Source organism: Prionailurus bengalensis, chromosome D4 (assembly GCF_016509475.1).
Source record: "Prionailurus bengalensis isolate Pbe53 chromosome D4, Fcat_Pben_1.1_paternal_pri, whole genome shotgun sequence".
NCBI lineage: Eukaryota > Metazoa > Chordata > Mammalia > Carnivora > Felidae > Prionailurus > Prionailurus bengalensis.
In genome coordinates, this window is record NC_057359.1 from 82,537,461 (window position 1) to 82,560,799 (window position 23,339).

The 23,339-nt window shown below is 39.4% G+C and overlaps 1 protein-coding gene across 5 annotated transcripts in view; it reads right to left on the reverse strand.

The window, feature by feature from the left end:
* LOC122474956 (spermatid perinuclear RNA binding protein) overlaps window positions 1-23,011 on the reverse strand; it is an 86,687-nt gene extending 63,676 nt beyond the window's left edge. For 3 of the 5 annotated variants that reach the window (XR_006295056.1, XR_006295054.1, XR_006295053.1), the window contains exons 1-3: window positions 22,912-23,011; window positions 9,345-9,513; window positions 5,415-5,635 (exon numbers count right to left, since the gene is read on the reverse strand). Coding sequence is in view for 1 of the 5 variants with exons in the window: in XM_043566381.1 (XP_043422316.1) it covers window positions 5,415-5,635; window positions 9,345-9,347 (224 nt within the window). In the remaining 4 variants the exon portion in view is untranslated. The remainder of the gene's footprint in view (window positions 1-5,414; window positions 5,636-9,344; window positions 9,514-22,911) is intronic. The other 2 variants (XR_006295055.1, XM_043566381.1) reach the window with 2 other exon arrangements.
* Window positions 23,012-23,339: the final 328 nt, after the last annotated feature.

Below are 23,339 nucleotides of genomic sequence, written 5' to 3' on the forward strand. Positions count from 1 at the left end.
TTTTTTAATTATTTTTAAACTTCCTCCTTTTATCTTTTTATTAGTAATTAAAGAATTTGTGAAAACCTGAACACCAAAGTATACTGAAAAAGAGCATCAGGGTGGAAATTTAAAAGACCTGAACTCTACTCTTAGAGCAGAGTAGAGCCTGCTGGCTCAGTATCCATAACTGCAAAACAGCTATCAGCTACATGAGCCTTCTAGCTGTATCATTCTAGGAATCCACAAAAGATTATGGGGAAAGCAGAATAATGCAATGAAACTAAAAAGCTGAGGAATGAAGGAAGAAACCGAAGATATTCTGCCAGTATATGCATTCCAAATCCAGCTGTGGCTAAAAGAACAAGCATTCAAAGAACATAGTCATGAACTAGTGCATCAAAATAATATGAACATCTATCCTTAATTTTAATACTAAAAATCTCTTATTGGTTCATTTCCCATATCGCAAAAATGTAACTAATGTTAGCAGTCATTCAACAAGTAAGCCTTTGAGAACAGAAAACATACTAAAGGAAATCCAATCTCCCCTGTTTCTGAGGCTTACACTGTAGTTAAGTACAAAAAGTAACCTGCTTAAAAGGGACAAACTGTGTGTCACAAACTCTGATTTAAACTTCACAACAATGGGGCGCCTGGGTGGCACAGTCGGTTAAGCGTCCGACTTCAGCCAGGTCACGATCTCGCGGTCCCGGAGTTCGAGCCCCGCGTCAGGCTCTGGGCTGATGGCTCAGAGCCTGGAGCCTGTTTCTGATTCTGTGTCTCCCTCTCTCTCTGCCCCTCCCCCGTTCATGCTCTGTCTCTCTCTGTCCCAAAAATAAATAAACGTTGAAAAAGCCAATATTTAAAAAAAATAAATAAATAAAATAAACTTCACAACAAGTTTGCATTTAAAAGACAAGGAATGTGAATCTCAGAAAAGCTGACTAATTGTTCAAGTTCAGAGAGATGGTAAAACACAAAGCCTGGATTCAAACTTAAGTTGGTGTAATCACAACACTCGGATTCTTTACATTGTTATGGTTGCTTCCCAAGTTCAGAGAAAGAAGAGGTCAAAATTAGAGAGGTCAAGCAAGGCAATCTGAAAGTCTGACTTCAGCAGTCTTGATACGGTTAAAGAGAGAAAAGGTCATTCTGGCTAGGGCAGAGAATCAGCAGAGTGGAGAGTGGAGAGTGGAGAAGGAGAAAGGAGAAGGGAGAGAAACAAATTGTGGCAGTAGAAACAAGACAGGAAGTTATAAATAATCCAGACTGGTTAAGTGGCTGGCACACCTTCGAGATGCAATAAACATTAAATCAATAAAAAAACTGTAAGGGTAGTATGAATACAGAAAGAAAAAGGGTTTTAAAGCAAGTGATCCAAATAGGAAATTATTTGATATTAAGAAGAGAGTCCATCGCCTTTGATTCTTTCTTCTTCTGTATCCCTGTCCTCTCATCTTCTCATTCTCCCCAAACTAGTAATAGTGATGAATTCTCCCTCCACAATCACCCTCAAACAAATGCCTTCAAACTAGCTTCTTTTCAGGCTCGAAGTGCCTCTCACCTAGACTACCTCAATAACCACCTCTTCATTGGCCTTAACGACTAACTTCTGCCACCTCCAATCTACTATATATAGTACACCACTACCAGAATAATCTTCCAACAGCACTGCATGGATGGCACTTAGCCTGTTTCTTTCCAGGTGTCCCACTGAACACTTAAGTAAACATTTAGCATCCTGGGAGGCGACTGAGAAGACAACATGACTTCCTGGTCCAGATTCTGGCTCTGCCACTCACTATGGTGACATTAGGTAAATTACAAATTACCTGACTCTTCTGAACTTACTTTCTCATTTGTAAAACAGAAAAAAAAATACCTTCCTTACAGAGTGGTACTAAGAATATCATGTAATTTAATGTAAGTAATGAACTTAGCCCAGATCCCGGCATATATTAATAGCTCAATAAACAACAGCTATCATTCCCTAAATGGTCCCGATGCTTTCTCACACCTAGATCTTTGCTGAGATTTTTTTCCCCCCACTTTTCAGCTGCTTGCAGAAAGCCTAGCCATCCTCTGAGCCTACTGCAAATGCTACTTCCTTCATCAAGTTTTTTCTGGTCCCCAGAACCAGCATACAATCTCTCCCTGATCTACACAGTCACAGAAATTTGAGACAAAGATGCTAAGAAAACTGGACCTGTGGTCCAACAGATGAATAGGAATCCTGACTCCACCACACACACTCATTCACTGACCTAAAGCAAGTTAAAGTTTGTTAATGATTCTGAGCTACTCTTTTCATATGCAAATTTGAAGCAACTGAAAATTCTATAGTAAAATGGGGGCAGAAGAGGGAAACGATAATCACAGAGACTAACAGATTTGTCATAACATAATGTGAAAAACAGTCTGGTACAGTAACTGGCACTCAATAAATGCGAGCCATTATTAACTAACCACTATTACTTGCTACTTAAACTCTATATCATAATTAGGATACGCTTGGTCTTAGGCAGAAGACAGCAAGACTGAGCAGAGAAATGAACTCCAACTTTAGTACTGAATTTAAATATAGGAGATATTGTAGAGCAAACACAGGGTATTACTTAACATTAAGAACAGAGCCCTCATATTCCTAATAACATAAATAGTGGGACCTTTCTTTGACTTTTGAGTAGTCTGTAAAATTAGCACACGGCGGGGCACCTGGGTGGCTCAGTCAGTTAAGCGTCTGACTTAAGCTCAGGTCATGATCTCATGAACTGTGAGTTTGAGCCCCGAGTTGGGCTCTGTGCTGACAGCTCAGGGCCTGGATCCCGCTTCGGATTCTGTGTCTCGTTCTCTCTCTGCCCCTCCCCTGCTTGCACTCTTTCTCTCAAAAATAAATAAACATTAAAAAAAAGTTTAAAAAAAAGAAAGAGTACACAGGTACAAGCTGCTTAACAGTGCCTGGCAATAGAAGGTGCTTAATAAATAGAAGCTAGCCCTCACCCACTTTGGTGCCCTCTATAGTAATTAGCATACATCAGCGGCTCAATTCGTGTTTATGATCAGAAAACAGCTCTGTTCCTGGAAGATGTGCCTGCCTCTGTTTTATACAAAATAAGGATCCAAACATTCTGCACTCCCTGAGCTCTACCACATGGGAGGAACTGCAAAAAGTGCTCAGCCTGGGATTGTTCACAAAAGGGAAAGACTTTACAAAGACAGTCAAGAGTACCCACACATAGAGCTATATTTACAAGTCCAAATGAAAATGTGGAGCACATTATCTTTTAAAAACTTTTAAAAACACAGTGACCTGATCCAGTTAAGCAAAAGTCTGCTGGAACACTTTTCAAAAGTCTGTCCAGCCTTAAAAATAAACAACGGAAGTAGTATTAAGAAGGCCTGAATTCCAACAATAAATGAAACTCCACTTAAAAATGGGTAAGCATCTGGGGCACCTGGGTGGCTCAGTCAGTTAAGTGTCCGACTTCAGCTCAGGTCATGATCTCATGGTTCGTGGGTTTGAGCTCGGCATCAGGCTCTGACAGTTCAGAACCTGCTTCAGATTCTCTGTCTCGCTCTCTCTCTGCCCCTCCCCTGCACGCACTCTCTCTCTCTCAAAAATAAATAAACTTTTTTAAAAAAATGATGAATTGTCTGACTCTTGATCTCAGGGTTCCTGGGATAGAACCCCACATTGGGCTCTGCACGACAGCCCAGAGACTGCTTGCGATTCTCTCACTGCAAAATGGTATGGGGCACCTGGGTGGCTCAGTCGGTTGAGCATCCGACTCCAGCTGAGGTCATGATCTCACGGCTTCTGAGTTCGAGCCCCGCGTAGGGCTCTGTGCTGACAGCTCAGAGCCTGGAGCCTGCTTCAGATTCTGTGTCTCCCTCTCTCTCTGCCCCTCTCCCACTCATGCTCTGTTTCCTTCAAAAATAAACATTAAAAATTTTTTAAATAGATAAACAAAAATAAAAATGGAAAAAAATGGCAAATTTTGTTCTACACATTTCATCAAAATTTTAAAAAAGTTTTTGAAAGGGCATAAACACATTCCAAAGTACAATTTAAATATGGAGTGCATGACTATTCAATTTGCACAGAGACTGGGGCTAGATTACTGGATTCTACTACTAATTAACATAAGCCTCAAAATTTGGAAGTATCTACTTTAAAACCGTAATATACAAGAAAAAAATTACTGCCAAGAACCTTCAAACTGACAAGGGTAGGACTATACACAATGTAGACATTACCTGCAAAGAGTTAACAAGGTTAAAGAATTATGTGGTTCAACTGAAAACTGAAACTGATTACCTTGCATCTGAAGATGAAAAGGTTACACTGTCAGTGAAGAAAATCAATTTATCAATACTTTCCCACTATTGTTTATCTATTTATCACTTTTGTTTCTTTGTTTATTTCAGAGAGAGCACGTGCACACAGAGGGAGAGGGAGAAAGAGAATCTTAAGCAGGCTCTGTGCTCAGCGTGGAGCCTGACGCAGGGCTCAATCCCACAACCTTGGGATCATGGCCTGATCCAGAATCAAGAGTCAGACACTCAACCGACTGAGCCACCCAGGCATTCATCCTCTTATTTATCTAACACTTAGAAATGAAAGCTGAAGAAAAAATTCTAGAACCTCCATGTTCAATTTATAAGTTGCAGCCAAAGCAATGCTCTTAATCCTATAAATACAGTAAGTCAAATGAGCTTCTCCTTTAAAGTAAATCATACTCATTCCAGTCATAATGACACTGCTCAAGACAAGAAGCTTACTATTACGGCACACAGAGTTCCATGATCTGATTGCAGTTATGCTGCGGCTTCATCTAACTCATCTCTTACTATTGTTACAACACTGAGAATACCCTGCTATAAAGCTGAAGGCTCTGGCTCCCATTAGTCCTTCATTCATTCCTCAAATACCCAATGAGCATTTACTAAGTGCAAGACACTGTGCTGAACACTAGGAATCAACAAGGTAGATATGGTCAAAAATACATTTAGAACACATTTTCCTGCATTCTCTCTTTTCCACCAGGATTTTTAAATACCTTTAAAAAAAATGACATTTTATGATTTCCCCAGAGACCCAAAACACAACTATTTATTTCTGAATTTAGGAGGCTAAGCCAACACATGAAAAAGGTGACATTTCATAATCTCCAGAAATGACAGTTTTAAAGGGCTTGGTGCACTCTCAAAAGGCATCCTGAACAAGTCCATCTTCTCTTTCTGGTCTAATTATTATTCTTTTCTTGCTTTCGTTTCAAATGTAACTCAGGAAAATTCCACAAACATTTACTTCCTTGTCTACGGTCATATAAATGAGAAAACCTAAAGAACCTAACATAGCTCAGTGGAAGAGAACCCTGAGCTTTTCTAAGCGCTGCAGTAAAGCACCACGAAGGTCAGGCCACACTCACTTGGAATAGGTGTCTACGGCCTCATCCTTCTTCACTTCTGTCTCACCCTCTGCTTTTGTGCCTTTATTTGTTTCATCAAGCCAATCTGAGACATGTTTAAGAGCACATTCAACAGTAGACACCATATTCTGAACAGCTTCAAGTTCCTCTGGAGATGGATAGATTGTTGAATGTTTCACCATTACATGGCGATCATCATTGGCAAAAGATCTAATAGATCTCTGTCAGAAGAAGAAAGAAAACAATTACTTCAATACAAGGAATATTACCTGAAAAGTAGGATATGCAAATATTGAATATTTAAGTCAAATCATAGCATTAATTATCAAACTACTGTGAAACAATTAATGTTGAGACAATAAAAAAAACTGCACAGGAATATGAAGAAAAACCTCATTCTACTAAACCACATCAGAAAATTAGAGATCCCAGGGCACCTGGGTGGCTCATTCGGTTAAGCATCTGACCTTAGCTCAGGTCATGATCTCACAGTTAGTGAGTTCAAGCCCCGAATTGGGCTCTCTGCTGTCAGGGTGAAGCCCACTTTGGGTTTTATGTCTCCCTCTCTCTCTGTCCATCCCCTACACCCTCTCTCACTCATGCCCTCAAAAATAAACATTAAAGAAAGAAAGAAAGAAAGAAAGAAAGAAAGAAAGAAAGAAAGAAAGAAAGAAAGAAAGAAAGAAAGAAAATTAGAGATCTTTCCTTCATGTTTTGATTAAGATTCATCCAGGTTACTCTTGGTATAATGCACATTATCGTTTACCTCAAATCTAGTGTTTTGAATACCACTTCAAAAAAGGTCATCTGTATCACACATCATCTACGAGAAACAGATACTTCTTAGCTTTGAGAAAGTATCTAGAAATGCATGATGGTGACTCATGATAACCAGTCATTCCTTTCCAAATTGCTGAGGACTTTGGCACCTTAAAAAATTGAGATTTCATAATACAGTAATAATATAAAATACAAAGTTATGTGTCAACACTATAGAAAAACTATGGATCACTTTAGAAATCTATTTACTATTTGGCATTGAAACCTCTGGTACAAGGCCTTGATTTTTAAAATAGATTTGCAGGAGACATTCCAAACTCCAGAAGGGGGAAAATATATACTGCAAAAGAATCAACTTCCCAAAGTAATCTACAAATGTATTACATTCTCAATCAAAATCCCCTCAAGATAGATTTACTTAATACTCAACAAAAATCATTTTAAAGCTCCTTTGGGGGGGGAAAAATCAATGAAACCATCAAGAAATATTCTACAAAGATGGATGAGTGGTATAATTACACGAAAACAAAATATCAAAAATTTAAAAAGCAGTAATTGAAGTGACACGCTGGCCCAGAAATCAGTGGAGCAGATTAGAGCCTAGAAATAGAATGAATTTCATGAAAATTTAATAGACTATATCCTCCACACTCATGACTCACACTTCCAAAAACTTTTGAATACTTCCAAATTTACAAATACCATGAAGACACTTGTAACAGTACACTGCAAAATGAACAGGGATAAGATAGTTCAGTTTCCATAAAGCCCAAAGTATTCCATTTAAAGGGTGGCTATAGTGTCTTTATATGAACTTTTATGTGCTCGATGATAAATATTTTGTTGGGTTTTTTAAATTTTTTTTTTTTTAACATTTATTCATTTTTGAGAGTTAGAGAGAGAGACAGAGCATGAGAGAGAGGGGCAGAGAGAGAGAGAGACACAGAATCCCAAGCAGGCTCCAGGCTCTGAGCCATCAGCACAGCGCCCGACACGGGGCTCGAACTCACGGGCTGCAAAATCATGACATGAGCTGAAGTCGGACGCTTAACCGACTGAGCTACCCAGGCGCCCCGATAAATATTTTGTTTTAAAGGCTACCACAAAATAAAAAATTCTCAATTCTTTATCAGTCCTGTCTCTTTTGTTTTGTTTTTGAGTATTAATGTTTAAAAATCATACTAATTTGGACACTAGTAAATACTATAGTATTACTGTCCCCTATAAAATGAAGCAAACTATAAAGGTAAATAATCCTTTGAAACCCTCAAATATAATAAAAGGATGAAAATCAATCACAAAGCTTTTTTTCTAGATAAAAACCATTTCTGTCCAGATTTTCTCCTTGCTCAAAGTTCACAACCAGTTTTCTAATTGGAGCCTTTTCCCACAAAGAAATAAACTTTTTCATCATTTCTTGAGATTTACTCTCATATCCCTAAATAAGTAACAAGAAAACAAAACAGACCTATAACAAATTGGAGACGCTAAGTTGTTCTAGGGATAAATTATTAAATTACTTGATTTGCTCTTTAGACAAGAAGAAATTTACTAATTTTTTAGTTCTGGATGGCCGCAGGCCATGGGAGGTAGGTGTTAACTTGGGATCTTCTCTGTTATTTAGTTGTAGGGTGAGTTACTAAATTACTTAGTTAGCTAAATTACTCAGTCCTCCATACTGGCTTCACCTTAACAAAATTACATATCGCTACATACCACAAACCTTTGGTGTTTCCCTCACAAATAACATAGACTGGCAATGTTAAATCCAAAATCTTAAATCCATGAGTCTACTGGATGTGACAGGACAAGCAGCATGAAACAATGATGAATGGAAGAATAAGAGGTAGGACAAAAAAAAGGAGGGGGCATCTTATTTACCCTAACAAGGTCCAAATGGATTTGTTTAAAGATTTATACATTTAAATTGGAAAAGAACTATGCAGAAACAGAAAGTTACCATTCAAATCTAAGATCTAAGAAGTAAAGCAAGAGCACTGGAAAACACCTACCAACCAATTAAATTACTACACCAGAAAACCTAAATTTAAAATGAATAAACTAGGAAAGGAATTTTTTTTATCAACTATGACAAATAATATTAAAAAACATATAAATTGTAAAAATATCAAGACTATAATAAATAAATGAGCTGAAGAGGCAAATATTTCATATTCGAGAAAACACCAAGTCCCAGTGTCCTTTCTTACATCTCAACTAAAATTAAATGACAGAGAAAATCCCAAGTTAACATTTGCCCCACCATCCAGAACTAAAATATTTGGAGAATTTCTTCTCTAAAGAGGAAATCAACTAAGTTATAATCCCTAGAACAAATTTTTTAAAAATTAACTAACACTTAAAGAAATACCATCAGGCTTGCTAAACAACATATTTCAAACATACTGATGATTAATATTTTTGTGCTTTTTCTCCCACTTATAACATCTTTTTTAAGTCTTTTCTCACTTATACTTAGGGAAAAAATTCACACAACATCCTCCAGAACCAAAATACTAGAGGAAAAAATTCAACACATTTTACCAGTTAATACACTAGGCACCAAAGGTTACGATCTCATTTAACATCTCATTTGAGTATGAACTTCCCACAACAAGCAAGGTTTCTTGAGAGAAGATTCAGTGCCCCCAATACACTCAACACTTGATCCTGTTACTTTGAAAGCATGTGGGAAAAGGTGACTTTTTGAGTTCAATACTCAAACTTCATAAACTCCTACACCATTCACATCACTCATTAAAGGACTGGTTCAAGATTTTTAATTTCCACTGGAAAAAACTAAACTTCAGAGAAAAGACTAGTGAAAAATTACATAATTTCAAGTTCAAGGTCACCTAAGCCAACCTTCTATCAGTTTGCTAACACCAGTTTTATTAGAAAATATTATTTATGAGTATTTAATAATTTATGGCCTGAAGGCTCATGGGGCTCCATCTTGTGGTTTAAAGGGCTCATAATAAATCTGAACTCATTGGCTTTGCTTAAATAGTGGAGTGCCATCTTTGTCTGATGCACGAGAGCCAAAATTTAACACCATTGTTTTTTACTTGCCCTCGTTATTAACATTTCCGATTTTAAACTAATTGGAATTTATTAGAACTAAATTAAGGAAACATGAATAATACCTACCATGGTTTCCTATAGTGTTTTAGCTTCTTTTTCCAGTCCTTTCCCCACTTTCTTGTCGTCTTCACTAGACACTGTTTTGTGTGACAGTACCTCCTCATAAGCCTGAGTCCCCTGACAGCTCAGAGACAATATGGCAAAGGTGTTTAAAGACTTACTCTCTGGAATACACCTGCAAGACAAAAAGAAAAACAACTTTTCAAAAATGCTTATTTACAAGCAGTTTCATATCTGAATGTGGAGCTTATAAACATGCGTATTGACTAAAAAGAAATAATCTTTATAGAGGAAAATGACCTCATTTCAAACAAAAGCTAAACGTATCTTTTGAAGGCCTGGGGCCGAGAGCCTAAGTGATATGGCCAAAAAAGTAACCCCCCTGGTAGCCACAGTGTGGCAGCTGGCTGACTCATACTCAGTGAGATAAATACATTAACAGACACAGATTCAGTAAAGAAGTGTTACCTGAAGGGTGGCTCAGTCGGTTGAGTGTCCGACTCAGCTCAGGTCATGATCTCAGGGTTCATGAAATTGAGCCCCGGGTTGGGCTCTGTGCTGACAGCACAGAACCTGCTTGGGATTTTCTCTCTCTCCCACTCTCTCTGCCTGGCCCAGGCTCGCTCTCTTTCTCTCTCTCAAAGTAAGTAAACTTAAAAAAAAAATTTTAAATAATAATAAAATTAAAAATTTTTTAGAATAAAAAATAAAGAAGTACTACCTGAAAAAGTACTACCACTACTGGTGGCAACAATGTTGCAACTGATCATAAGACTTTCAATTAGAGATTGGCATTAGCCACAGGGCGCCTGGGTGGCTCAGTCAGTTGAGCGCCCGACTTCAGCTCAGGTCATGATCTTGTTCTAGTTCATGGGTTCGAGCCTTGTGTCTGGGCTCTGAGCTGACAGCTCAGAGTCTGGAGCCTGATGTGGAGTCTGTATTTCCTTCTCACTCTGCCCTACCCCCACTCATGCTCTGTCCCTGTCTCTCAAAAAAAATAAAAATTTTTTAAAAAATTTAAAAAAAAAGAAATTAGCATTAGCCAGACCTATTCAAAAAGTAGATAATCCACCTGAAAATATAATACCACCATTAATTGAAACCATGAAGCTTTTCCATTTGATATTGCCATCAGACAGTACATGTTGGCACAATGTTTCTTCTTTAATCATTTTTAGGCCTAAAATTCAGAATGCTTTTTTGGCTCTGTTCCCCTAACTCCTGAGAGACCCTGCTCCCAGATTTTAGCCTATATGTGCTATTATGCCAAATTCCTCAATATTCACTAGATCCTGACTTCATTACCCATGGATGACTGTAGTCAAAATCCCACCGTATATTTCTGCCCAGAGACTTAATTACTATTACCCCTTTATTCCATCTTTATGAGATTTTATTCCAGATAAGGTAAAAGTAAACTCTTCTGAGCACTGATGAAATCCTTATAAATTATAAGCCAAGATGTTTAAAAAAAACAAAACAAAACAGAGAGTAACTATCAAAACAGAACACATGATTACCTACGTGGATATCAGGGATATCAGAAGTTATTTACACACCACAAAATAAACACAAAAAATAGCTTCCTCTTCATCTCAATATCTTTCCTTTAAATTTCCTTTAAATAAGGAACTTCCCCCACCCCATACTTTTGCCTGTAACAGTTTCCGAATACTATCAGTTGTTCTCTTAAAGAAAAACAAATCCTTTTGAATTTTTGGTTTCTAGGAAAGTTATAGGTGTAACATAACACTCCCCAATACTGCACATTAAAAAACAAACCCACAATTTTAGTCAAATGATACTCAGCTGTGACCTACATGCAAAACTATTCATATCCTGTAACCAACTTCCCTGACTCCACAAAATCCACCTGAAATAAGCTGAAGCTTGATTAAAAAAAAAACAAAAACAAAAACAAAAGATTATGTAACTGAACTCATCAATGGGGGTTACTTTATCACACATAACACACAAAGGAGAGAACACACACATGCTACAATTCTTAGGGTCTTTTCATACAAAGAAGTTAAGAAACATGATCCCATGGTAAGATATGTCTCAAAGATCCTTTTGTACACAGATCGTACTACACAAGTTAAGTCTGGCCATTTCCCATTCCCAACCCTACTCCACCATCCTAGCAGATTCAACCATTTAGTATTTAGCTGTGAATCCAGCAGCCAAAAAAGATTGCTATGTGTTCAGCGGAGAACTGATAGCAAAGTTCACGTGCTTCACTCTAAAAAAGTAAGGCCAAAAATTCAACCATATTAAGATGGTAGACTGAAAGCAGGGAAGAATGCTGAGAAAGAGCTGGGGCACCTGGGTGGCTCAGTCGGTTAAGCGTCCGACTTCAACTCAGGTCACGATCTCACGGTGCGTGGGTCGGAGCCCCACATGGGGCTCTGTGCTGACAGCTTGGAGCCTGGAGCCTGCTTCGGATTCTGTGTCTCCCTCTCTCTCTGCCCCTCCCCCACTCACACTCACTCTCTCTCCCTCTCTCTCAAAAATAAACATTAAAAAAATTAATTGTTTGGGCGCCTGGGTGGCTCAGTCAGTTAAGTGTCCAACTTCTGCTCAGGTCACGATCTCATGGTTCGGGGGTTTGGGCCCCACATTGGGCTCTGTGCTGACAGCTCAGAGCCTGGAGCCTACATTGGATTCTAGCTCTCCTTCTCTCTCTCCGCCTCTCCCCTGCTTGTGCTCGCTCGCTCTGTCTCTCTCTCTAAAAAATAAACATTAAAAAGAAAGGTGATGTTAGTGGAGAAACTGTGGATCACCAGTGTCAAAATACAGCATTCCTCAGTCATTTAGCACAGAGAGTAACCACCCTATGCATGCATCAAGCAGCTCGAGGAACTTCAGGACTTATAGCACAGTTCAACAATCCATGATAAAAGCAATGTTCTGCTGGTGCTGTAAAAGCAACTTAGAAATCGTCTGGCCCAACGCCACCCACCCCTCAGCTTACAAAAGAACTATAGATATTAAGGGCCATACAACTAATCAAGGACAAAGGCCTCCTGGTCCCAAACCAAACTCAGAGTCAAGAGTTTTTCTTAAAACAAAACAAAACAAAACAAACAAACAAAAACAATTAACAGCAGATAAAATTCTGGCCTTGAAATAAAAAAAACTCAACTTTGCCACTTAATAGCTAAGTGACTTTAGAAAGTTACATGACTCAGAAAATCATTTCATTTCTGTGGGTCTCAGTTTCTTTTATCTATGAAATGAAATTCTGCTACTAATAAGGTAACATTTATGTAACTCATATTCTGTACCAGGCACTGTTCAAAGAGCTTTTCATATATTAACTCATTTAATCCTCACAACAATTTCAATTACTATCTCCATTTAACACATAAGGAAACTAGAGCATAAAGAGGTAATATAACCTAATTGAAAACACAAAGCAAAAGTACACAGTAAAGCCAATTTAAACCTAGACAATCTTCAATAATATTTTCACTCTAAAAGCACTTACACTTATGTTAGGGGCTAAACTTTAGCAATCTCAAAAAAATCTGTCTATGTGAATTACCAAGTCTATATAGCACACAGGCTTTTGAGCCAAATGGGCCTAGACTAAAGCACCTGATTTGCCATGTCACTTCTCTGAGCCAGAGGTTTTCCACGTGTGCAATGGGGGAAATAGGATCTACCTCAAACTAAATGAAAAATATCTAAGAGTATTTGCCAAACAGTACACGCTCAATAAATGGCTTTAGGAGGGAGGGGGGAAAAAGCCCTCAAATATCAAATAAAACATTGTGTTAACACATGAGTTATGTAAACATTTAAAAACAGAGCATAGAAAAATATTAGGTGTGCTCTACTTATTAAATAAGAGCAGCTTTATGCAGCAGGTGGAATGTATATGTATAAGCACGTGCATGTGTTTCACTTTTTTAATCAAGCACTGCTTTTTCTTTTCTTTTTTTAATAGAGAAGGACAGTTACTATTCTTTTTGTTTAATGTCTGTTTTGAGAGAGAGAGAGACAGAGACAGAGACAGAGAGAGAGAGAGAGAGAGAGAGAGAGAGAGGGAGGGAGGGAGGTAGAGGTAGATACAGGAGAGACAGAATCCCAAGCACATTCCATGCTGTCAGTGCACAGCCTGACACAGGGCTCAATCCCACAAACCGTGAGATCATGACCTGAGCCAAAATCAAGAGTCAGATGCTTAAACTAAATGAGACCCCCCAGGTGCCCCAGCTACTGGGGATTCGAGCACTGCTTTTTCAAACAGTGGATTTTTTTCAGAGTTTCAGGTTTATAGAAAAATTGGGTGAAAAATAGAGAAAATCCTATGTACCCCTTCTCCATACCACACACATACAGGTTCTCTTATTATTAACATCTTACATCAGTGTGATACATTTGTTACAACTGCTGAACAACCAATGTTTATGCAACACTATTAAAGTCCATAATTTACATTAGGGTTCTCTCTTTGTGTTGTACATTCTAGTTTTGACAAATGTATAATGACATGCATCCACCATTACAGAATCATACAGAACAGCTTCACTGCCCTAAAAATCCCATGTCCCACCTATTCAAACCCTCCTTCTTCCAAATGTCATATAGTTAAAATCATACAGTATGTAGTCTTTTCAGATTGGCCTTTTTCATTTAGCAATATGCATTTAAGATTCCTCCATGAGTTGACATTTCTTTTTATCACTGAATAATATTCCAGTGTCCGGATGGACCACAGTTTTTTATCCATTCACCTACTTTAGGACATCTCGGTTGCTTCCAAGTTTTAGCAATTATGAACAAAGATGCTATAAACATTCGTATGCAGATTTTTGTGTAGACACAGGTTTTCAACCCATTTGGGTAAATACCAAGGAGAACGATTATGGGATCATATGGCAAGACAATGTTTAATTTAGCTTTGTGAGAAACTTCCAGACTCTCTTTCATCCAACACAGTCGTACCATTTTACATCCCCACCAGCAGTAAATGAGTCCCTGCTGCTCCACATCCTCATCAGCATTTGGTGTTGTCAAAGTTTGGGACTTGAGCCCTTCTAATAGGTGTGCAGTGGTATCTCACTGTTGCTAAATTTGAAATTCCCTGATGACACAAGATGTTGAGTATCTTTTCATATGCTTATTTGACATCTGGACATCTTTGGTAAGGTGGCCTGTTCAAATCTTCTACCCATTTTTTTTTTTTTTATTGGGTTGTCTGTTTTCTTGGTCTTTAGTTTTAAGAGTTCTTTTCATTCTCTTAATAGTCTCTCGTTGAGCAGAAGTTTTTAATTTTAATGAAGTCCAACTCATCAACTTTTTCTTTCATGGATTACACTCTTGGTGGTGATGTTACATCTTTTGTAACTGACCTTGAAAGGTAAAAGGCTTTGGGGCACCTGGGTGGTTCAGTCAGTTAAGAGTCCCACTCAGGCCTCAGAGGCTCAGGTCATGATTTCACAGTCATGAGACCGAGCCCTGCATCAGGCTCCATGCTCTGCTCTCTCTCTCAAAAATAAATACACTTAAAAAAAAAAAAGAAGAAGAAGGATGGGGCACCTGGGGGGCTGAGCTGGCTAAGAGTCCAACTCTTGGTTTAGGCTCAGGTCATGATTTCATTCATGAGACCAAGCCCCATGTCAAGCTAAGAGCAGAGCATAGGGCCTGGTTGGGATTCTCTCTCCTCCCCCTTCTCTCTCTGCCCCTCTGTCCCTCTCAAAAATAAACAAACTTAAAAGAAAGGAAAAGGATAGGGCACCTGGGTAGCTCAGTTGGTTATATGTCCAACTCTTGATTTCAGCTCAAGCCATGATCTCACCGTTTGTGGGTTCGAGCTCTGAATGGGGCTCTGTGCTGACAGTGCGGTTCTCTCTCTCTCTCTCTCTCTACCTTTCTTTCTGCCCCTCCCCTGCTCACCCATGTGCTCACTCTCTCCCTCTCTCTCAAAATAAATAAATAAATTGTAAAAAAAAAAGAAAAAAAAAGAAAAAAAAAGATGGGTAAGGTAAAATTAGAAAAAGACCTCACTGATATGCCAAGATCACTTTAAGATAATGAGATTCACAAGCAAATATATATGTACTAATTAACTGTCTATTCTGTACCCAGCACCATGCTTGGGAATACAACAGGGTATGAATCAACTCAGACACACAAAGAGCAAATACTCCTCTCCCAAATACCTTCAAATAAACTTTCTCTACATGGTGGCACTGAGTTTATATATAATACTCACACAAAAAGAACACTGAATTTCAGGAGTGCCGGGGCAGCTCAGTTGGTTAAGCATCTGACTTCAGCTCACATCATGATCTCACAGTTCATGAGTCCAAGCCCTGCATCAGTCTGTTTGCTCTCAGCATGAAGCCTGCTTTGGATTCTTGTCCCCCTCACACTCTGCCCCTCCCCCCCCCCTCTCTCTCTCTCTCTCTCTCTCTCTCTCTCTCTCACACACACACACACACACACACACACACACACACACAAATAAAAATAACACTAAATTGCACAATGTTCCTCTGGAAATTCTCTTTCATTTCCTACATAAAAAAGGTACATAAGGAAAAACCAAAAAACCTACAAATTACATATACCTAGTCCAAAAATCTAGCTTTTCATCCTTACCCAAAATACCTAGAATGATGGAAAAGCTCAATCCCACCGTGTCATTTGAAGCCTTGCAACACTGGGCTCAGGTCAAAAGGTCCTTTATCAACTAACAGGGTTTATTTTTTAAGATTTTATTTATTTTTTAAGTTTATTTATTTTGAGAGAGAGAGAATCCCAAGCAGGTGCCATGAAATCAGCACAGAGCCCAATGTGGGGCTCAAACTCACAAACCATGAGATCATGACCCAAGCCAAAACCAAGGGCCAGACGTTCAAGTGACTGAGCCAGCCAGGCACTCATTCCCAATTAACAGTTTAAACAAGAGTGGTACCCATGGCTACAATCCTAACATAGAATGGGCTGTAGGAGGGGCGCCTGGGTGGCTCAGTGGGTTGGGCGTCCAAATTCGGCTCAGGTCATGATCTCACGGTCTGTGAGTTCAAGCCCCGTGTCGGGCTCTGTGCTAACAGATCAGAACCTGGAGCCTGCTTCGGATTCTGTGTCTCCCTCTGTCTCTGCTCTTCTCCCGCTTGTGCTCTGTCTCTCTCAAAAATAAACATCAAAAAAAAAAAAAAGAAAGAAAAAGAAAAAGAAAAAAGAATGGGCTGTAGGAGCTAGCTACATTGAACCAGAACACTTTCTGAATACTTACTGTCCCTGAGCAAGATGAAAAAGATGTTAGCAAGTAACCAGAGTGGTAACAGGAAAACATCTCCTCACTGAAACAGACACCAGTCCTTTCCAATCCTTGACAGAACAGTTATATGACAGAACTGTAGCCACCCAGTTAGATGGCTTGTTTGGTGAAAGAACCAATAGTTTAATGCATCTCAGCAAGTCTTTATTGAGCACCTATAATATGCCAGCCAATATTCTAGGCTCTTAGGATGTAGCAGTGAACAAGACAGACAAAAATCCCTACCTTTGTTATTTAAGAGCAGAGAGGGAAAAACAACATAGCCATAAGTACAAAACTAAGTAAATTAAACAGTATGTTAGAAGGTGTGAAGTACTATGAAAAAGAAAGAAGGGGGCAGTGCAAGTGCATTAAGGCAGTATACGAGGGGAAATGCAACCTTGCAGATGGTCAGCCCTTATTGAGGAGACACCTGAGCAAAGAATTGAGGAAGTAAGGGAGTCAGCCAAGCACACATGTATGGAATGAGCATTCCTGGCAGGGAAAGGAAGAATGTGCCTGGTGAGGTGGAGAACTAGGAGCCCAAAGTCAGCGGAGGGCTAGAGAAGGATAAGTAGAGGGAGAAAAGGGTAGCAAGGACAGAGCGGTAAGAGTGAGGACCAGATCACTTAGGACAGAGGATGACAAATGTTTTCTTTAAAGGACTAGATATTAAATAGTTTAGGCTTTTCAAGCCATAAGGTCCTTACCACTCCATTCTTCCTTTGCAGTGCAAATATAGCCACAGATAAGATGTGAACAAATGAGACTGGCTGTGTTCCGATAAAACTTTATTTACAGGCACAGATATCTTGATTTCATATGATGTTCACCTCACAAATATCAATTTTTTTTTTTTAAGGATTTAAAAATATAAAAACCATTTTAGCTTGCAGGTCATACAAAAACAGGCAGTAGGCCAAATTTGGTCCATGGGCGATAGTCTGTCAGCTCCTGAAACAGGGGGTCGGTCCTTCTAGTTACTTTAAAGACTGTGGCTTTCGGGGCGCCTGGGTGGCTCAGTCGGTTAGGCGTCCGACTTCAGCTTGGGTCACGATCTCGCGGTCCGTGAGTTCGAGCCCCGCGTCGGACTCTGGGCTGACAGCTCAGAGCCTGAAGCCTGCTTCCGATTCTGTGTCTCCCTCTCTCTCTGCCCCTCCCCTGTTCATGCTCTGTCTCTCTCTGTCCCAAAAATAAATAAACATTAAAAAAAATAAAAATAAAAAATAAAGACTGTGGCTTTCACTATGAGATGGGGAACCCTTACAGGGTTTTGAGCAGAGAAGTGATAATTATCAGACTCATATTTTTATTTTTTTTAACGTTTATTTTGAGAGAGAAAGTGCGTGCTTGCACAAGCAGGGGAGGGACACAGAGGTGGAGAAGAGGGAGAGAATCCCAAGCAGATCCCACACTGTCAGCACAAAGCCCGACACAGGGCTCTATCTCATGAACCTAGAGATCATGACCTGAGCCGAAATCTAAGAGTTGAGACGCTTAACGAACTAAGCCACCCAAGTGCCCCTTTTAAAAGATCACTGTGACTGCCATGTGGAAACACATAATAGAGAGGACAAGGGTGGAAGAATGGAAACCACTGGGAAGTTAGTGATCAGATTATGTATATGTTCTGAAAGGAAAGATGACGGGACTTAGCAAAATGGATGTGTGAGTGTGAGGGAACTGGAAGCATCAGGACCAACATCAAGGTTTTTGGCCTGAGCAGATGAGTTAGGAAAGGTGCAAGAAGAGCAAGTTTTGGGATTAAGATCAGGAATTCAGCTTTGTACATGCTGAATCCCAGACACTGATTAGATATTTTAAGTAGTCAACTGGGTATCAACTTAGAGTTTAGAAGAGAGGTCTGAATCAAGATATAAATTTGGTAATTTTCAGGATAAAGGCAGAATGCAAAGCCACAAGACCACCAAGAGAGTAAGTATACTAATGAATGGGAGAGAGCAGAAGGAAAGAGGCACAACTACAGTCAGAGAAGGAGTGGCCTGATAGGAGGTAAATAAAGTAGGACTGTGCTATCCTGGGGGTGCCTGGCTGGATCAGTTGGTAAAGCAAGCAACTCTAAATCTCAGGGTCGTGAGTCTGGGCCCCACATTGTGTACAGAGATTACTTAAAATATAAATAAACAAACAAACTTAAAAAAAAAAAAAAACTGTGCTGTTCTGAAAGCCAAGTAAGGAAAACTTGTAAGACAAGCACTTTGAATTAAAAACAGGAAAAGGGATAGAGCATGAAAATGGAAATCCTGAGTTCTGCTCCTTGCTTTACTACAAAGGATGCTTCTAACTCAAAGATACCTGTATTCTCAAGTCCCATATACTACGGTATCGAGTTTTGCCGTGTTTTACCATTTATAGGAACTTATCCTCTCCTACACTATTCTCTCTCCACTCCAGCCCTTCTTTATGGGAAAGTTTACCTAGAAAATATCACGTGCCCCTCCAAAACCTTCAATGACTAATCATTACCCAAGCAACCGGCATTCTATTCATCCACTCTGTGTGGCACCAAGGTCCTCCATGATACAACACTAATGTAATTCATTCCGTCCTTTCTCTCACCACTGCAGTTCCAGCCATAATGAGAATAATGACTCTTCCCCCAAACACCTTGCAATGTGCTAGCGCTAAGCTTTAAGTTAAACGTTTCCCTTATGTGGATTGCAACCTCTACTCCACCATGAATTTGTCATTGTTCTATTTATTCATCAACTGTCCCATCTCAAATATAGCCCTCCATGAAGCTTTATCCAGTGCTTGAGTTGAATATAATTCCTTCTTTCTTTGAGCCATCCAGCATTTTTTCAACTTCCTAATACTCAGCTTCAGTTATTTTTATGACAAGCTCCTGAATGAAATAACTTACCTTTATCTCCATAGCACCTAGTACAATGACCTGCACTCAAGAGAGGCTCAATAAAAATGTGAATTCAATCCCGGATTTATCTTTCCTTAGGGAGCACCTAACTGAAGAATCCAAGAAGTTTCCATCTGAAAGGTCACCATCTCTTCCCTTATCTCCATGGGAGATCATCATCTCAGTCATCATCACAGTGACTTACAGGGAATTTCTGACTCTTCCTCCATAAGCACAAATTCTATTATTTACTTGACTTATTTCACCCATCTTGGATTAATTCCCGAAACCCTCTCCCATTCTTTCAGGACTTTACTACTTAGCTCACTGACACACAATCAACTTCTACTCCTGGCATAATTCTTAGCAATTTCAATAACCACACAGATGATCCTTCTAAAATTCTGGACTCTCCATTCCTTGTTTTCCTTTCCTTGCATGTTTTCATCTTCTTTCCTACTTCAGACAACCACTCTCCACCAACGCCGGTAATCCCCTAATCCTACCACCTTTCACGATCCCTCACCCTTTTCATGCCCTCACTTCTATCCTTATCCAACTGAAATTACACAATCCATTATGTGTCACTCATTTACATCAGCAACTCCCTTTGTTATCCTCTCCCGGCAAAACTCCAACTCTGCTTAAATCCAACTCTCCAGGTTACGCCACACCGATAACCCTGGACAAACAGATATGACTAGGGAGGAGAAAAAAAAAAACAACAACACACAGTTGTGTTTATTGGTTGTTTTCTAAATTCACGATCAATCCTCAAAAGGCCCAATAATCAACAGTTCTCAAACAGTGATGGTACTGCAACCCTGTGGGATTTGAAAATGTGAGGTAGAGTTTCCTGGTTTTCATAATGACTAGGTGAGTAATCCCAACATTTGGTATCCTGGGATGCTAACCATCCTGCAATGTTGTCCAAGAAGCCCCATTGAAAAAAATAAAACTCATTCACTTTATTACTGATTATTTCCAATCTTCTCTTCTCTTTTCAAATGCCTGTACCTCCCTCCCATATCCTCACACGACTGCTCATCCTGCTTTCTACTTCATGCAAAATATACCAACCTTGCTGCATCTTTTCCCATATATTGTTCTTCCTTGTTACTATGAACTGTTCCTATTCCTATTTAATGGAGAGCTCTCAACTCAAACCCTCCTAGAACCCATCCCCTTTTGCCTACTCAAGAATATAGCTCCAGTAACCACTCCCTCTGCTCTCGGTCTCGCATAACTTTCCTTGATCTCTAGCTCCCCACACCCAATTCTCTGCCCCTTTTAAAGCAGAATTCTCTGATTACACTTCTGTTTCCATTTCCTCACCTCCCATTCTCTTTTAAATTCACCCCAATCAGCCTCTCACACCAATGCTCTACTGAAACAGTTCATGCCAAGGTCCCCTAGGACTCCCATAGTGTTTAAATACTGTGAACAATTCTCAGTCCTCACCTCAGCTGACCTCTCAGCAACAGGTGACACAGCTGACTGTTTCCTACTCGAAACATTTTACTTCCCTTGGCTTCCATCCAGTACTCTACTCTTAGTTCTCTTCCTACTTCATAAATTACTCCACTGGCTCCTTTCTTTCTTATCTCCAGAGCCTCTGACTGCTGGAATGCAGCTGGACTCAGCCCTCACACTGAATCCCTTCACCACTGTACCTGCACTCATTTGGCAACCTCACTCAGGCTTGAGGCTTTAAATACCACCTATACACTGAGGGCAACCGAGTTTATATCACCCTTAGTTCTAGACTCACACTCAAATACATAATCAACATATCCACCTGGATGTCTAATAAAAGTTTTAAATATGCCCCAAATTAATTCCTGACCCATCCCCCCCCAAAAAACACACAACTTTACTTTGCTCCTTCCAGTGTTCCCTCTCTCAAGAGAAGGCAACTACTCCTTCTGATAGCTTATCTCAAAAAGAGTCATCCTTGACAGCTCTCTTCCTGCCACACCCCACATCTAATCCATCACCAAATCTTTCACCTTTACCTTGTTCTCTTTACCTAGAGCAATAGCATCCACAGTGTTCCCTTTAAAATTTAAATTAGGTCATATCATGCTTTGCTCAAAACCTTCCAAGGGCTTGGTCTCTGCTTAAACACCTAACGGCCTACAAATCCCTAATAATCTGATTCCCCTGAACTTCTTGGCCTCCTCCCCTACTGCTCCCCCTTCACTGTGTTCCATCCACACTGGTAGCCTTGCTGTTTCTCAAACAAGTCACACATTCCCCTCCTCAGAGCCTCGACATTTGCTATTTATTATCACAGATATGCACATACCTCTTTACGTCTTCAGTTGTCTTCTTAAACATCCTTACTACGAGCCCATCCCTGATCATCATATATAGCATAGCAACCCCTCCTCCAGGACTTCTCTGACCCTGTTTATATCTCTCCATAGGATTTATCACTGGCATATCTTTGCTTACTCTTTGTTTTGTACACCTAGAGCAACGCTTGGCACAAAGGAGAAACTCAAATGAATTTCTCAAAATAATTTCTTCATACAGCATCATAGTCAATGTTCACAATCCCCTAAAAAGTAGTTAGATATGGAATTAATGGTATAATTTATTTTATAATCTTTAAAAATATGAAAGCACTGGGGCGCCTGGGTGGCTCAGGCAGTTGAGCGTCCTACTTCCGCTCAGGTCATGATCTCAAGGCTTGTGAGTTCGAGCCCCGCGTCGGGTCCTGTGCTGACAGCTCAGAGCCTGGAGCCTGCTTCAGAGTCTGTGTTTCCCTCTCTCTCTCTGCCCCTCCCCCACTCATGCTCTGTCTCTCTCCGTCTCAAAAATAAATAAACATTAAAAATTTTTTTTAAATATGAAAGCACAAATATACAAAAATGTTAAATAATTTGTCTATGATCATACACCAGCAGAGCCATCTCTACAACTGGGATTGGGTCTCCAGCATTTTCCAATTCACATTACTGTGGCCATGAATAAATCAAAGAGCAGGTGTATATTTAATTTTGCACGGTAATCTTTAAAAGCTCAGCCTGGAGTGCCTGGCTGGCTAAGTTGGTGGATGTACAACTCTTGATCTCAAGGCTGTGAGTTCAAACCCCACACTGCATGTGGAGCCGACTTAAAAAAAAAAAAAATTAATTAAAAAAAAATTCAAAGCTCAACCTGAAATCTAGTCCTTCCTTTATACCACAATCAAACATGAAGTAGTACCTAATTGTACATGCCTCAGTGGCTATTTATTTTCTTCCCACTAAAAGGCTGTGATAGCATCAGGCTATTTGAAATTTACATATCTATTGTGACAATTCTGATCAAAAGGAAAAGGGAGCAATGAATGTGCCAAGAAACAGTTAAGTATTCAAGTATTCTCTATCCTTCCGTGCCCAACGCAGCACACTTAACTCTGAAGGGTAAGCCAGCACCTTGGTAAACAAACTTCAAAGGGTATCTTTGGTTCTCAAAAGACTTTTTGTTGCTGTTGTACAGAACAGAGCATGGCAAAGAAACTGTATCTGGAAAGAGAATGGACATGATTATTTTTCTTAATTAGTTAAGCTTGCAAAACCACCTCAGAACCTGCAATCTAGTTATAAGCAAACAGTCATTTGGTGTTTTAAAAATCACCAATTTTAAAACAAATAGAAGTCATTCTTCACCTTGGCAAAATAAACAATTGGTTTAGTCTCAAAAAAATGCATATCTTCACCAAGTATTATGCCAATACGGAAAAACTTTTCATATGTAACAGTACTAAAAATTAAGAAACAGATTAGATCCTTTAGTAATATAATATTTTAATTTCTAGACTCTTGCCAACACTCATTCTCCTCTTTCTGGCATCCTCTGCCAC